This window comes from Phoca vitulina, unplaced genomic scaffold, assembly GCF_004348235.1.
Source record: "Phoca vitulina isolate PV1807 unplaced genomic scaffold, GSC_HSeal_1.0 scaffold85, whole genome shotgun sequence".
NCBI classification, from domain to species: Eukaryota; Metazoa; Chordata; class Mammalia; order Carnivora; family Phocidae; genus Phoca; species Phoca vitulina.
The window spans coordinates 1,568,535-1,585,180 of record NW_022589788.1 but is presented as its reverse complement, the minus strand read 5'-3'; the positions used below and the strand labels follow the sequence as shown (position 1 = coordinate 1,585,180).

At 51.0% G+C, this 16,646-nt stretch overlaps 1 protein-coding gene across 1 annotated transcript in view; it reads right to left on the bottom strand.

The window, feature by feature from the left end:
* Nucleotides 1-4,970: 4,970 nt before the first annotated feature.
* Nucleotides 4,971-16,646, bottom strand: part of CFAP99 (cilia and flagella associated protein 99) — a 39,454-nt gene continuing 27,778 nt past the window's right edge. The window contains exons 12-16 of the mRNA XM_032395511.1: nt 8,208-8,349; nt 7,864-8,015; nt 6,832-7,037; nt 5,207-5,372; nt 4,971-5,084 (exon numbers count right to left, since the gene is read on the bottom strand). Of these exons, the coding sequence (XP_032251402.1) occupies nt 4,971-5,084; nt 5,207-5,372; nt 6,832-7,037; nt 7,864-8,015; nt 8,208-8,349 (780 nt within the window). The remainder of the gene's footprint in view (nt 5,085-5,206; nt 5,373-6,831; nt 7,038-7,863; nt 8,016-8,207; nt 8,350-16,646) is intronic.

Genomic DNA, 16,646 nt, shown 5'->3' with positions numbered 1-16,646 from the left:
AGGAAGAGAGCGAGCTCAGAAGCGGGAGCCTGGGTGGGGAGAGATAGGCTGGCATGTGCAGGCTGCCCACTGTGCGAGGAGCAGAGTTGGGGAACAGTGGCTGTGGGGGGAGGCAAGAGCCATGTTGTGCAGGGACCAGATACCAGGTTGAGTCTGGATTATCCCGAGGGCAGTGGGTGTGGGAAAGGGAGGACTGAACCCCCGGGGGAGCACTCTGGCCCAGGACTAGTCCTGGGAAAAGGGTCATGGCCCCGGGCAGAGGCCCGGAGCTCTCTGGGGCATCTGGCATAACTCCAAGGGTTAAGAGCGTGCGGACTCTGGACCCTGCCTGCCTGAGTGTGAATCCCAGATCCACTGTTGAAGCAGGTCTCACCAGTCCCCTCACCTGGCATATGGGGATAACAGTCCAGTACCCGCCTCAGAGGGGGAAGGTGGGGAGGACCCCACCCAGAACAGCACAGGTTCAGAACCTCAGGAGAAAAGCAGGTGGTGGGTTCCTAGAGTTTAGCTGCCAGAACTGGTCTTGGACATGGATTTGGCAATAGAAAGCCTAGCTTGTCCCTCCTGTTCTGAGGGAACCCAGATCCAGGCCATGGCCATCATGGCTGGTCCCCAAACACCCTCAGGCAGTGAGGACATCACTCCAAGTGCCTCGGATGGACTTTTACTAAGAGGGGTTCTTCAACCCAGAAGATTGAGTCATGTATGGAAATGACTAAGCAGATCAAAACCAGAGAGCATTGGTGGTTTTGTGTTGAGTTTACAAGTAGTCTTTGTGTTTGATACTTATGTAATTGTAAAAGAATTTGACATGGCAGATAAATCCGATTCTGCATGAAATATGTTGAGTATTGATTTTTTTTTTTTTAAGATTTTATTTATTTATTTGACAGAGAGAGACACAGCGAGAGAGGGAACACAAGCAGGGGGAGTGGGAGAGGGAGAAGCAGGCTCCCGCGGAGCAGGGAGCCCGATGTGGGGCTCCATCCCAGCACCCTGGGATCATGACCTGAGCCGAAGGCAGACGCTTAACGACTGAGCCACCCAGGCACCCCGAGTATTGATTTTGATAGTGGTTTTAAGTTGGAAGGTACAAGATATTAGTTTGTCATCAATTGTTATATTAAAGAGAATTTACAAATTTAAGAGAAATTAGACCTTTAATACAAAATTGGGAATCCTTAAATACTTGATAAGACAGACAACAAATGCTAAAAAATAAGTTTAGACTGTACATGTATAAATGCAGTTTAAAATGTTAAAGGGTGGGGCCACCTGGGTGGCGAAGTCGGTTAACTGCCCTCCTCTTGGTTTCAGCTCAGGTCATGATCTCACTGGTGGTGGGATAGAGCCCTGTGTCTGGCTCTGTGCTCAGCAGGGAGTCTGCTTGAGATTCTCTCCCTCTGTGCCCCCCCCCCCAGTGCTTGCACTCTCCCTCCCTCCGTCTTTCTCTAAAATGAAATAAATCTCAAAAAAAATGCTAAAGGGAATTTCAGCTTGTAAATGGAAGCATACACAACTAATCAAAACGATAGTTATAGATTTAAAAAATAAGATTAATAATTTGAATTTCACAACCTAAAGAAAAGCTAGGGTTTTCTATTTGTAACTTTATATTTTTTTAAGATTTTATTTATTTCAGGGGCGCCTGGGTGGCTCAGTCATTAAGCATCTGCCTTCGGCTCGGGTCGTGATCCTGAGGTCTTGGTATCGAGCCCCACATCGGGCTCCCTGCTCCGCGGGAAGCCTGCTTCTCCCTCTCCCACTCCCCCCTGCTTGTGTTCCCTCTCTCGCTGTGTCTCTCTCTGTCAAATAAATAAAATCTTTAAAAAGATTTTATTTATTTCAGAGAGAGAGAGAGAGCGCGCTGGTGGGCAAGCATGACCGGGGGGGGGGGGCAGAGGGAGAAGCAGGCTCCCCACTGGGCAGGGAGCTCCATGCGGGGCTCCATCCCAGGACCCCGGGAAATGACCTGAGCTGAAGGCAGATGCTTAACGGGCTGAGCGACCCAGGTGCCTCTCTATTTGTAACTTTAATACATCACATTAAAGATGTAATGTTGAGGGGCGCCTGGGTGGCTCAGTCAGTTGAGTGTCCAACCCTTGATTTCAGCTCAGGTCATGATCTCAGGGTCGTGACCTTCAAGTTCTTTCCGAACTTCATTTGACATTGAACTTGGGGTGTGAACATCCCTGGCTCCCTCACAGCTAATGCCTCTGGCCCTGAATGTTTCCAGCTCAGAGAAAAGACTGGAACTTTGGTGCTTCCAAGTGCCATACAGCTAATGTAGATTCCTGGGCATCAGCCCAGAACCTGAATCTCTGTGGATGAGGTCGGAGAATCTGCTTTTTACTATTTGCAAAGAACCTCTAGCCAAGTGAGTTTCAGGTACTGTCAATGAGGGTCTTCTGGCTGCACTTACGCAGAAAATACACTGAAGCAGAATGTCAATTCCCTGGGTGGTCCAGAGAGCGCTTTCTCAGCATCAGCTGGACCTGGCTTCTCTTGGCTGGCCCTCTTTCCAGGGGCAGTTTGACTCTCTCTCAAAGGGCTCATGAAGGGGGTGCCCGGGTGGCTCAGTCTGTTAAGTGTTCGACTCTCGGTTTTAGCTCAGGTCATGATCTCAGGGTTGTGGGATCAAGCCCCATGTCCAGCTCCGGATGCTCCCCCCTCCCAAAATAAATAAAAACAATTTTTTTTTTTTTTTTAAAGGCTCTTGCATGTAGGGGGAAGCCTCAGTAAATGAAGGCCAGTTAGCTGCTACCTCTGAACAAACCTCAAAGCTCAGTGCTTTGAACAAACAGGCATTTATTGTTAATGACTCTACAAGTTAGTGGGGGCAGGGGGAGGGTTCAGGTTCTGGCTGGCCTCACATGTTGGGTTCTGCTGGTTTGTAGTACGAGTGAGGATGGCTTCTGCTGGGACAACTGGCTGACCTCATATAGTGTCTCATCCCAGCAGGCCACCCTGGACATGCTCACATTGGGGCTGGGCAGGGTTCCAAGAGAACAAGAGGGAGCTCCAAGGCCACATGAGGCCCGGCCTCAGAACTAGCACACAGCCACTTTTGCTGCACCCTATTGGCCAACACAAGTCAGCCCAGATTCAAGGACTGAGGGAAACAGACTGCCTCTTAGTGGGAGGTCACGAGGCAGGGGACCTGGATACTGGAGACATTTTGCCATCAATCTAGAACATAAGGCCTGCCCTCAGGCCACAGCCTCAGGGGATGGCCCAAGGCCTATTCCTCCTCAGGTTGGTATGGAGCACAAGCTCCAGGTACTCTGAGCAGCTGCCCAGTCCAAGAGGGCAGTTAGGGACGTTGGTGTGCCCTGCCAACCAGCATCATTGCGAATAGCACCTCCCTGCTTCTGCTCGAGAAGCCAGTTGGAGAGGTGAAGGGTTGTTCTCCCCTCCTCCTGCCACGGTGCTTGCTTTGGGCACCGATAAAGACCTTCCCCCACTGCAGGAACTGGCTCCTCAGAGCTTGTTCAATTCAGGCCAGTGAGACTGGAGCAGATGTTCACACAAGGCCTTGAGGACAGACAACCCTCCTGAGAGAGCCACCAGGGAGAGATGACCCTTCTCCCTCGATTTCGTGAGGCTGGAACTGCTACCAGCTTGAAGACCAAACTCCTGCATCAGGCATGTCCTGAAGCCCACCCCACCTTTGGACTGCCAGTTACAGGAGTTAATAGTTCATCCTTTGAAACTCTCAGAGCTCCTGAGGGACTCTGGACAGGTCATCATCAATGTATTTCCTTGATATCAAATGAAATGGGTTTGAATCACATGTAACACAGGATATAAGAAATGTCACATTCGTTTCTTTAAATGAAATTTAATCTGCCCCCAGCTTTTTTGACAGGGAGGTAGGAAATTTCTTTCTATTTACCTGGGTAAGTCCTGCGTTTCTGACACTGTTCAAAATACTGGGGGAGAACGCTTGTGTTCAGTCTGTTGTCTTACTTCAAAATGCCCATGTTCCTGGTTGGAATGTGCCCTGGGGTCCAGCCTCCCTCTCTGAGGTGTCATCTCCCCCGCAGACCCAAGGAGGATGTCAGCTTTGGGGGCATCTCTCTCCTGGACACCTACCTACTTGGCTGTTTCCAGCCCCTCCCCCACGGCCTTGCCCAGACTCTGTGCTTCCTGGAGCTGCACACCTTGTGCTTCAATCATGAATCTGCATTTCCACAGCATGCTTTCGCTGGGTCAGCCTGTCCGCAAGGTCATGCCCTCTCCAGCCTGGCGCTGGATCCAGAGGAACCAAGAAAATGAATGTGTCCTTGTCTGGGCTCATGCCCACTGTCTCCAGTCATGTTCCTTTGGTGTTGCTGGATAAGGCTGGGTGGTGCTCTAAAATCATGCAGACTTAGCTTTGGGTGAAGGCTTTTGGGGCTGGTTACTTTACCTCTTTGAGGACTCCTGGCCTCATCAGCAGAATGGGGGTAGGGGACAGTTCCTGCATCCCCATGGGCCCCCTCCCCCGCTACGGCCGCAGTGAGGTTTGCTGGAGATAAGTCAGGAGATAGGCCATTTCCCAGGGGCTCAAGCATCCTGGGCCCTTCAACCAAACTCACGCGCACAACCACACAGGTTAAGCCGTCAGACTCCGGGCAGAGGGGGGATTCCAAGTTTTCACGCGCAGAGGTGGCTCTGGGAGCTCTGAGGAGGGCGTGGCTAATGCTGTGCCCTGGGCCCTAGGTAAGGGCTAGGATCTAGGCAAGGGTGGCCAGATTTCCCATATAAAATACAGGACACCCAGATACGTTTGAATTGCCGGTAAAAAGCGGATACTTTTTTTAGCGTGTTTGTCCCAGGCAATAACTGGGCGTCTTACATTTTATACCGCAGCCCCGTTGTGGGCGGGGGGCTCCGCGGCGGCTGAGCGCGCGGAAGCGGGCGAAGGGGCCGAGGGAGAGGACTCGGCGCGGGCGGGCTGCGCGGGGCTGGGGTTGTGCCCGGCGCGGTCAGGCGGCCTCCAGGCGGCGCCCGTGCCCGCGGGCCGAGCTCAGCAGCAGCGCCCGCAGCCGGCGCTCCCGGCTCCGCTGCAGCTCCTGCCAGTGCCGCTCCTCCAGGTGCGCCTGCGGACGGGCCCTCGGCGAGGTCGGCGCCCTGCGCCCCTGCGCCCCCACCCACGACCCCCCGCCCCCCGCCCCCCGAGGACACCGGGCCCCCCGCCTCCCCGCCAGCTCCCGGAGCTCACCCATGGCTTAGGGCGCGCGGGGCCCGGCGCCGACACCGGCTTCAGGGCCGCCTGCGTGCGGCGGCGCTCCGCCACCTTCTCTTGGATCTGGCGCTGCAGCTCCAGCACGCGCTCGTCGCGGGACGGCGTCCCCGGGGCCGCACACCGGGCTTTCCTCTCCTCCCACCTGAGCGGGCGACAGCGCGGCCTGAGGCGGGGCCCTAGCCGCGGGTTACCGGGGGTGTTTCAGGTGCAGGGCGAGAGGCTCTCCAAGGACCGCTGGGGGCCGTCGCCCCGGCGCCACTATCTGTTCGCTCTTTGCACTTAACGTTATAAAAATGTACCCCGTGTCTATTAGCTACGGAGGTATCTGGAGCAAAAAGTGAAGACCCTCTCTGACCTTGTGCTCTCCTCGCCACTCTTGCCTAGGAGCAACAGCTGCTAATAGAGCTTTGCAAATCTCTATCATACTAGGCCATTCTTCCTTCCAAAATGAGGTCTCACTCTCCAGACTGTTCCCTGATGGCTTTGGGTTAAGTGCACATCACGGCACCGCCAGGCAGACTGCCCACGAAAAGGGTCCCGGTGAATCAATGCCACGAGGTCTGGCTGCACGCCGAGGGCTCCAGGAGCCTCGTTAGCAGGTTTGGATCCTTGGAGGCTCCCCAGCACCAACCAGACTGCACGTGGGGCCTATCAGGCTGAGTCTGGAAGTGGTGAAGTCTCCCAGGTGCCTGCCACCTTGGGGACCTGCTAGGTGGCCAGCCAGCCTTGCCTGGACAGCCCCCACAGTTGTCATGACCTCCTCAAATTGTAACCTGAGCAGCAGTCGCTCAGGATCAATAGTGATGGGTTTTGTGACAGTCCTCCCTTCTGTCCACCCCACCCCAGTTACACACTTTCTCTGGAGCCCTGGGTGCCAGACCCTGAACCAGGCTATGCTATGACAGGGCTGGGTGCCACCTGACCCAGGGGGGTGACCATGCTGCCACGGGACAGACGCATGGGGCTGGAAAAGCCACCACAGTGTTCCCAAAAAAAAGGGGTACGTGTGCACGTGCTCTCCATTAAAAGAGAGAAGTCAAGTCAAGATGCCTGACAATCAAATGCTATGTGTGAATCTCAGCCAGGTTCTGGTTTAAAAAGAAAAAAAAAAAGACAATTACAGCAAACAATCTTTTAAAACTATAGCAGACAGTCTTGGGACCCTAGGGAAACATGAATACGGAGAGGATATTTAGATGATGGGAATTTTTGTTGAAATATCTAGTTGTGTAATCGTGCTGTGGTTATGCAGGAACATGTCTTTTTTTCAGAAGATGCACACCAAAGTGTTCAGGAGTGAAGAGTGTCTGATGTCTGCAACTACTTCCAGATGGTTCTTTAGGGACAGATAAGTGGCTAGCTAGATGGAACACATGGCAAAGGTCGTACTCGTGACCTACATGGGAACATTTTGCATCCAAGCCCTCACTGCACGATTTTTTCACATTTGAAAATGATCTAATAAAATAGTTGGGGTGGGAGAAGCTATTGCAAGGAAACTGCAGGAGGGCGGTGTGTTGTTGCAGGGAGAACCCGCCCGGGAGGAGGCTCGCTGCGTGCTCCTGCCAGAGGCGCCTGCCCCGGGGACCACCAGTACCGACCTCAAGGCCGCAGACCTCCCCATGGCCGCGCGGCACAGTGAGATCTGCTCCACCGTATTCTGCAGTTCCTGGCTTCTGGCGCGCTTGCCCTGGATGATCTGGTCTCGCTTCTCTTCCTCTTCGCGCCGCTGGGTCTCCTTGAGCAGGGCCAGCCGCTCACGAAGCTCCACCACAGACATCTCCCCTTCCAGGCCATACCCAGGGATCTGCAGGGTGATGGGGAGAGCCGAAGCTGGGAGTCAGGCCCATGCCCAGCCTGCAGGGCCGTCTCCCGTGCCCTGACGTGTCTTCTGCCCCGGCACTGGTGCCCCTCCCCCAAGTTCCCTCGGTCTGGCCCCTGTGCCCAGGAGACCTCCTTCCCTCTGCTCAGTAGCCCTGTGGAACATGTCTGCCATTCAGCCTCTCCAGCCTGGACCCCACTCTGGTGACTGCACATCGCAGCTGGGTGCCCTGTAGGCGCCTCTACTGGGGTAGGGCCCAAACGGAGCTCACTGCTGTCTCCCCAAGCCAGGCCCCGGGGGCCTGGGCTGAGTGCCCTCTGGACTTCCCACATCCCCTGGGGTCAGGCCCAGTTCCCAGACCAGCTGCCGTGGCCCTTCCAGGCCGGCTCCCGCCTCACCAGATGCCAGCCTGGCTTCTCCTGGTTCTTCCCACACAGGCTTCCAGAGACCAGTGCTCTCCTCCCAGCCTCTGCGCATCCAGTCTCTGCGCACCTGCGCTGTCCTTACACTGCCCTGCCCGCCTGGGCCTGGGGAGTCCTGCGACCGCCTTCAACCTGTTGAAGCCTAGCTTGTGAAGCCTACCTTGCCCCCTCCCAGGGCTCCTGGGCTCTGGCCCCCGGAGGTCACAGAGGTCTCCCTGACAGGACTGTGAAGTCTTGGGCCAGCCCTAGGCCTGGCGCGTGGCAGGTGCAGCATCCACAGCTGGGCGTGCCACTCATGCCGGGTGGACCTTGGCTTGGGACCAGTGGGAATTGTGGACATGCCCTCCCATGGCAGTGCCAGGCTCCCCTAGGACAGGCCGTGTCCTTACCTGGGTCAGGTCCACGAGCTTGCCCTTGCGCACGGGCTGGGTCTCCAGGGCTCGAAGTTGGGAGACGAGCTCGCAGCGCTCCTTCTGCTCCTCCTTGGCTGCCTGTGCAGTGCGCTGCAGCAGCTCCCGGCTCTCCTCTATCACCTCCTGAACTTGGGGGCCAAGCAGGGTGCTGAGGGGCTCGGAGGGCAGCCGGCCCAGCCCCAGCCTTCCCTTGAGGGCAGCTGGGCTGTTGCCAACCACAGTGGCTCACTTGGGGCCGGAAGCCGGCCTGGGACCTGAGCTGGGGTGGGGGGGTTGGCAGAGCTGGGCACGGCCTCATGGTACCGGGCCCCCCGCTGTACCTATCTGCCTTCGGCCCTTCAGGAGCTTCATCTGCGCCAGCTTAACATTCTTCTGCACCTCTGTCACCTGCTCCACCAGCTCCTTCATGGACCTTTCCTCCCGGAGGCGCCTCTCAGCACACTGCTGCTTCAGCTCAGCCATCTGCTGACAGCCAACCCAGCATGGTCAGAGCTGGAGGTGCCCCCTAGAGCAGGCCTGTTCCCCCCCACCCCCCACCGCCGTCTGCCCCAGCCCCAAGAGCAGCATGAGGTCGGAGAGCAGAACCTGTCCCTGACCCCGAGTCACCTTGGAACCCGGATCTAAGCTCATCAGCTCCTGGGAGTCCCCTGGAGGTCAGGGCCTACTGGGGAGGTTCCACCTCATATCCCCCCTTCCTCCACTGTAGTCCTGGGGAAACCAAGTCAGAGCCACTGGGTTTGCCCTGAAGCCCACCCACCCCTGGACTCCAGCTGAGAGAGGAGGGCACTCATTGCTTGGAAGCCCTGCGGAGCACAGCACATGCCAGCCCCCTGGGCAGCCTCAGGCTTCTGTCACATGAGCCCCCAGGCATGTCCTGCTGGTCACCCCGCTCTCTTCTTTCTCATGGTGCCTCGTTAGTGAAGACTCTTAAACGACGGAACAGGGGCGGTTTTGCCACTTGGACGCATGTGACCGGAACCCTCCCGTGTGTCCAGGTGCTTCTCGCCTCTTTGGCCCTGCGCTGCATTCATTCGCCTCGTAAGGAGATGTCCCGAATTGTAGCCGGCTTATTTTTGCGGCTGTATGTTTGGGGGACTATATCACAAAGCTTTCATCCATTCTACTGTGGATGGACATTGCAGATTGCTTCCAGTTTGGTGCTATGGTGAACAATTCAGAATACTATTTTTAGTCCTCAAGACGCTGTAAGGCACAGTGTGGGGTTTACACCTCCATCACTGGCCCAGGGTGGCCACGGAGCTAGCGAACTCCCAGCCCTGGCCGCCTGTGCAATGGGGGGCTCATCTTCAGCTGCACAGTAAGCGGGAATCAGCCTGCAGGCAGCTTGGACTTCAGGCTTAGAGACGGCGACACGAAGTAATCGTTCTGTAATACAATTTGCTGGCGTGCATAAAAAATGGCTCTTGACCATCCCTTTCGATTTATACCATAAAGTAAGGAAGTGCTCACACAGCAAAAGGACAGAGGGCAGTCAGAGGGACACAGGGGCCAACCTGAAAGAGCCCCCAAAGCCAGAGCTTGCAGCAAAATCAATACCGTCCTATTGGGTGATAACACAAAGTGTAAAACAAATATTCATGAGTCCCCACTGAAAGAAGTGATTGAATATATAAGTAAGTGAGGGAGAAGAGAGGAGTCCTCCGGGCAGAAGAATTCTCAGTAGGTGCCCACTCCTTGAGTGTGGGCTTTGCTTAGAGACCCCCTTCTGTGGAGTTCCGAATGGTGGGGGGAGACAATGGCAGTGGAGAGACCTGGCAGGCACGACCTTGGCCACGGGACCAAGGTCAACATCACAGGGATGAGTCTGTTGAAAGCAGATGCCCTTGAGAGAGTGTGATGAGAAGATCACTTTGCTTCTGCAGTCTTGCTCCCAAAACCCACAACCCCGGTCTAACCATGAGAAGAGCATCAGACACGTCTCCACCCAGGGGCATTCTACAGGACACCTGACCAGCTCTCCTCCAAACTGTCAAGGTCATCAAAAACAAGGAAAGTCTGAGAAACTGTGACAGCCAAGAAGAGTCTGAGACATGACCTTTATTTTATTTTATTTTAAAGATTTATTTATTTGACAGAGAGAGAGAGCGAGAGAAGGAACACAAGCAGGGGGAGTGGGAGAGGGAGAAGCAGGTTTCCTGCTGAGCAGGGAGCCAGATGCGGGGCTCGATCCCAGGACCCCAGGAACATGACCTGAGCCGAAGGCAGATGCTTAACGACTGAGCCACCCAGGCGCCCCTGAGACATGACCTTTAAATGTAACATGGGGTCCTGGGACAGGAAAAGGGCATTTGTGTGGGGGAAAAAAAAACGAGCTCAAATCCTAAGGAGGTGTGGAGTTTAGTGAAGAGTCATGTACCAATGTTAGCTACTTAGCTGTGACAAATATCCCATGGTGCAGTGGGCCAGTGTCTCCCCCAAATTCACATCTACCTGGAACCTCAGAATGTGATCTCATGTCCAATTAGCTGAGGATCTAAAGATGAAATCATCCTGGATTTAGGGTGGGCCCTAAATCCCATGACAAGTGTTCCTAAGAAGAGGAGAGGACACAGAGAGATGCGGACGCATGACACATGACTGTGTGAGGATGAAGGCAGAGATTGGGGTGAGACCGCCACATACCACAGAGTTCCTGGGGTCACAAGCAACTGGAAGAGGCAAAGAAGGATCCTCTCTGAGGAGCTTAGCAGAGAGCATAGCCCCGCTGCCACCTTCCTTGACCTTGGACCTGGGGCCTCCAGAACTGTGATCTGAGCCCTCCGGGCCGTGGGGCTTTGTTGTGGCAGCCCTGGAGACCTGGTGTGGTGCTGGAAGATGTCACCAGCAGGGAACGCTCTGCACTATCTTTGCAACTTTTCTGTAACTCTTAAAAAACTGTTCCAAAATAAAATCGTATTTTTAAAAGTACTTTCGAAAACTTGGTAATAAATGGAAAAATGCTCATGTGGAAATATGAGGTGAAAAGAGGTGGGCTACCAAAATCTGCGAGGGGTCTTATCTCACGTGAGTAAAGTACAGACAAAACCCGAACGAACCCTGGGCGAGGAGGCCTGCCCTGCGGGGTCCCCAGGCCCCAGCCAGGCTGCATCTCAGGGACAGCACAGACATAGCTCGGGGACAGCTAGGAGGGAGGAGAAGAGGCAGCATCTCCTGGCTCTCCATAAATGTGCCTGCAACAAAGGGGTGGGCAGTGCAGGGCCAAGGACAAGGCCGAAGCTGGGGAGGAAGACACACAGGACTTGGGGCACCTAGGGGCTCAGTCGCTTAAGCATCTGCCTTTGGCTCGGGTCATGATCGCGGGCCCCTGGGATCGAGCCCCACGTTGGGTTCCCTGCTCAGCGGGGAGCCTGCTTCTCCCTCTCCCTCTGCTGCTCCCCCTGCTTGTGCTCTGTCTCTGTCTCAAATAAATCAGTAAAATATTAAAAAAAAAAAAAAAGCCACAGAAGACTAAGTGCCGTCTCTGCCTGGACCAGCTCTGCTACCTCAGGCCCTGCCAGCATCTACGCTGGTGAATGAAGACGGGGGTACCCACCACCTCAGCCCCTCCAGAGGGGTGCAGAGGGCAGGGTGGCGGGAAGGGCTCCCGTGGGCCAGGCTGTAGCCATGGAACCTCTGACCAGCTGAGGCAAAAGTTCCAGTTAATGCTCTAAGAGTCATCATCCAATAGGAACAATACAAGAGAAATTGAAATCCCTTTCTCTTCAAATATTTAGTGCTGTCTAATCTGCCTAATATATTTATATAAAGCTATTAGTCACGTAAATGCGTGTAACTGCAATTCCAGGATGGGGAAGGAAATGTCAGAGGATACCATGTGGCAACCTGCCTTCCCCCCCCCCCAGCAGTAACAAGAGTCGTGTCATCATAGGCCTGGTGGAAAGTGAGGACCCAAGTGGTGTGGAGACCTCTCCTGACATGCTTGCCATGTGACAGTGGAGGCCAAATGGGGAGCCGGTGTAAGGTACTCCCACCTTTGCCAGGCAGGGAGGTATGCAGGCAGGTCTAGCCAGAGCTCTTGCAAAGTAATGAGGAACCCCCCACGCAGGGGTCAACAAAGGCCACCCAGGGAGTCTGGATTGCTAGGCCCACCTGGAAGTAATATGGCAGCTCCCCATCTTCCCCTACCTGTTTGAGAGGGAGCCAGCCAAGACAAGGGTTTAAATAAGATCCAGAGTCCCATAATATCCAAATGTTTGGGTTTCAGTAAAAAAAATCACTCATCATACCGAAAGCCAGGATGATGTCAAGCTGAATGCAGACAATAAATGCTGAGATGACAAAGATGCTAGGTTTGACAAAGATTTTTAAAGAAGCCATTATAGAAATGCTTCAATGGCAATTATGAACATGTTTGAGACAAATGAAAAAAATAGTTTCAGCAAAGAAATAAAGCCTTAGCAAAGAAATAGAAGACATAAAGAAAAAACAAATGGAAATTTTAGAACTAAAAACCATAATAGATGAAATAGAAAATTCAATGGATAGCTTCACTGGCAGATGGAGGGAAGGAGTAAAGAATCTGTGAACTTGAAGGTAAAACAGTGGAGAGAAATCGCCCAATCTGAACGTAACAGAGAAAAGAGGCTGAATGAGCAAAACCTCAAGGACCTGTGGGACAATCAAAAACATCTATCACTCCTGTCATCAGAGTCCCAGGAAAGAGGAAACAGGATGAAGAGGAAAAAGTACTTCAGAAAGTCATGGCTAAAACTTCCCAAATTTGGCAAAAGACATAAGCCTAGAAATTCAAGAAGCTCAGTGAACCCCAAAGATGCCTACACTGAGACATATTGTAATTAAATTTCTGAAAACTAAAGGCAAAAAAAAATCTTGAAAACAGCCAGAGAAAAATGACACATTACTTATAAGGGAGAAACTATGTGAATGACAATGGGTTTCTCATCAGAAACCACAGAGGCCAGAGGAAGACGCACAGTATTTTTCAGGAGCTGACGGAGAAGAATCGTCAACCCAGGGGCGCCTGGGTGGCTCAGTCGTTAAGCGTCTGCCTTCGGCTCGGGTCATGATCCCAGGGTACTGGGATCGAGCCCCGTATTGGGCTCCCTGCTCAGTGGGAAGCCTGCTTCTCCCTCTCCCACTCCCCCTGTTTGTGTTCCCTCTCTCTTACTGTCTCTCTGTCAAATAAATAAAATCTTAAAAAAAAAAAAAAAGAATCATCAACCCACAATACCATACCCAGCCAAAATATTGATCAGGAAAGAAGGAAAAACAAAGACAGCCTCATATGAAGGAAAACTAAGTATTTGTTGTCAGCAGACCTGCCCTAAAATCATGGCTAAAAAAGTTCTTCGGACAGAAAGTGATAAGAGAAGGGCCTTGGGACGTCAGAAAGGAAGACAGAACATGGGAAGCAAATATGTGGGAAACACAACAGACTTTCCTTCTCCTCTGGAGGCTTCTAAATTATGTCTGATGGTAGAAGCAAAAATTATAACACTGTCTGGTGTGGCTCTAAATGTGTGTAGAGAAAATATTTAAGATAATTCTGTCATGAAACCGGGAAGGAAATGGGACTTGGGAGGTAAGATTTCTAGACCTCACTCAAATTGTTAAAATGACAACACTTGGGACGCCTGGGTGGCTCAGTCAGGTAAGCATCTGCCTTTAGCTCAGGTCATGATCCCAGGGTCTTGGGATCGAATCCCACATCGCTTCTCCCTCTGCTGCTGCTCCCCCTGCTCGTGCTCTCTCTCTTTCTGACAAATAAAATAAAATCTTAAAAAAAAAAGTTTTTAAAAAATAAGTAAAATGACAACACTTGCAGGCAGTGATAAGTTATGTATGCATGATGTAATACTTAGAGCAATGACTAAAAAAGCTATATTAAGAGATACACTATAGGGGCACCTGGGTGGCTTAGACAGTTAGGCATCTGCCTTTAGCTCAGGTCATGGTCCCAGGGTCCTGGGATCGAGCCCCGTGTCGGGCTCCCTGCTGGGCAGGGAGCCTGCTTCTCCCTCTCCCTCTGCCTGCCGCTCCCCCTGCCTATACTCTCTCTCTGTCAAATAAAAAATAAAAAATCTTAAAAAAAAAAGAGAGATCCACTATAGATAAATCAAAGTGATATTTAAAAAGATGAGCAAATAACCCATAGGAAGGCAAGAAAAAGAAAATAAAGAGAAACAAAAATAGGACAATCATGGGGCACCTGGGTGGCTCAGTCGTTAAGCGTCTGCCTTCGGCTCGGGTCATGATCCCAGGGTACTGGGATCGAGCCCCGCATCGGGCTCCCTGCTCTGCGGGAAGCCTGCTTCTCCCTCTCCCACTCCCCCTGCTTGTGTTCCCTCTCTTGCCGTGTCTCTCTCTGTCAAATAAATAAATAAAATTAATAAAAAAAATGTAACTGGCCCAGATATGCCAATAGTAGATATTGGCAGGGTGGATTAAAAAACATGACTGAGGGGCACCTAGGTGGCTCAGTCATTAAGCATCTGCCTTCGGCTCAGGTCATGATCTCAGGGTCCTGGGATCGAGCCCCGCATCGGGCTCCCTGCTCGGCGGGAAGCCTGCTTCTCCTTCTCCCACTCCCCCTGCTTGTGTTCCCTCTCTCGCTGTGTCTCTCTCTGTCAAATAAATAAATAAAATCTTTAAAAAAAAAAAAGAATGAAAGAGGTTATATCACTATAGACCCTACAGACACTAAGGAAAATAAAAGGGGTCATAATAGGATATTATAAACAACTCTACATGCATAAATTTGACAACTTAGTGGAATGGGCAAATTCCTTAAAAAAAACACAAACAACCACAACTCACCCATTATGAAGCAGAGCATTTGAACAGCCCTATAACTTTAATGGAAATTAAATTTGTAATTTGAAAGTTTTCAAAAAATAAATCTCCAGGCTTAGATGATTTCACTAGAGAATTTTGCAAAATGTTGAAAGAATTAACACCAATTCTACACAATCTCCCCCAGAAAATAAAAGAGAGGAGAATATCTCCAAATTCATCTTATGAAGCTGGTATGACTCTGATACCGAGACCAGACAAAGTCAGCCAAGGAAGAAAACGACAGATTAACATCCCACGTGAAACTTATGCAGAAACACTTGAAAAAAATCAAAATAGTAGCAAATACAATTAGCATATATAAAAAGAATTATATACCATAACCAAGTGGGGTTTATGGTAGAGATGCGAAGCTGGTTCAATATTTGAAACTCTGTCATGTGATAATAATTCATCACTTTGTCATGAATCTACTATATTCACAGCCCAAAGAAGAAAAGTCACATGATCATATCCATTGATGCAGAAAAGCATTTGATGATATTCAACACCTTTTCATAATAAAAACTTGTGGAACTTCGTCAACTTGCTGGAGAGTACATCCACAAAAACTTACATCCCAACATCAGTACTTAACAGTGAAAGACTGATTTCCCCTGGTATCAGGAACTAGGCACAAATGTATGCTCTCATTCTTACCCAACACAGGCCTAGAAGTTCTAGCCAGTGCAATAGCCCAGAAGAGCAAATGATAGGAATGCAGATCAGAAATAAAGAAATAAACTGTTCTTTACAGATGACGCGATTGTCTACATAGAAAATCCCAAGGAGGGGCGCCTGGGTGGCTCAGATGGTTAAGCGTCTGCCTTCGGCTCAGGTCATGATCCCAGGGTTCTGGGATCGAGTCCCGCATCGGGTTCCCTGCTAGGCGGGAAGCCTGCTTCTCCCTCTGCCTCTCTCTCTCTCTCTCTCTGACTCTCATGAATAAATAAATAAAAAAACATTTAAAAAAAAAAAAAAAAAGAAAATCCCAAGGAATCTATGACAAAACTCCTTGTTTGTCCTAGAAAAATAATAAGGGAGTTCAGCAAGGTCACAAGATATAAGATCAATACACAAAAGTCAATTACATTTTAATATACTAGCATTGAATACATGGACACAAGAATTAAAAATACAATACCACTTACAATTACTCAAAAAAATAAAAGAAATACTTAGGCACAAATCTAAGAGAACATGTACAGGACTTGGATACTAAAAACTAAACAACACAGATGAAAGAAATAAAAAATTTAAATAAATGGAGAGACATAGTGCATTCATGGATTGGAAGACTCAAATGGTTGGCCCCAAAAGTGGATCCAGATCTCAGACCATGTACAAGAATAATCTTCGAGTGGATTCGAGATCCAGATGTAAAAATGAAATACAAATACTAGAGAACACATGGGTCAATTGCTCTCTAACGTGGGTATAGGAAAAACCTTTCTTTTCGCTCTTCAGAATGTGGACACAATAAAAGGAAAGCTTGGTAAGTTTGTACTGCAAAACACATCATAAGCAAAGCTGAGTGACCAACTGGAGGAAATTGTCTACAATATACTATAAAGAGTTACACTTTCCCTAATGTGTGAAGAACTCTTTTTTGTTTTTTTTTTTAAGATTTTATTTATTTATTTGACAGAGAGAGAGAGAGAGAGAGCACAAGTAAGCAGAGTGGCAGGCAGATGGAGAGGGAGAAGCAGGCTCTCCGCTGAGCAGGGAGCCAGACGTGGGGCTCAATCCCAAGACCCCAGGATCATGACCCGAGCCGAAGGCAGCCACTTAACCAACTGAGCCACCCAGGACCCCATGTGTGAAGAACTCTTAAAAATGAAAGAAATGAAGGCTAAGAGTTTATTGGAAAGTGCCTGATGGATCTTTGGCACAGAGACCACTCAGTGGGGAGGGGCCGTGTCTTCAACAAGTGGTGCTGGGAAAAC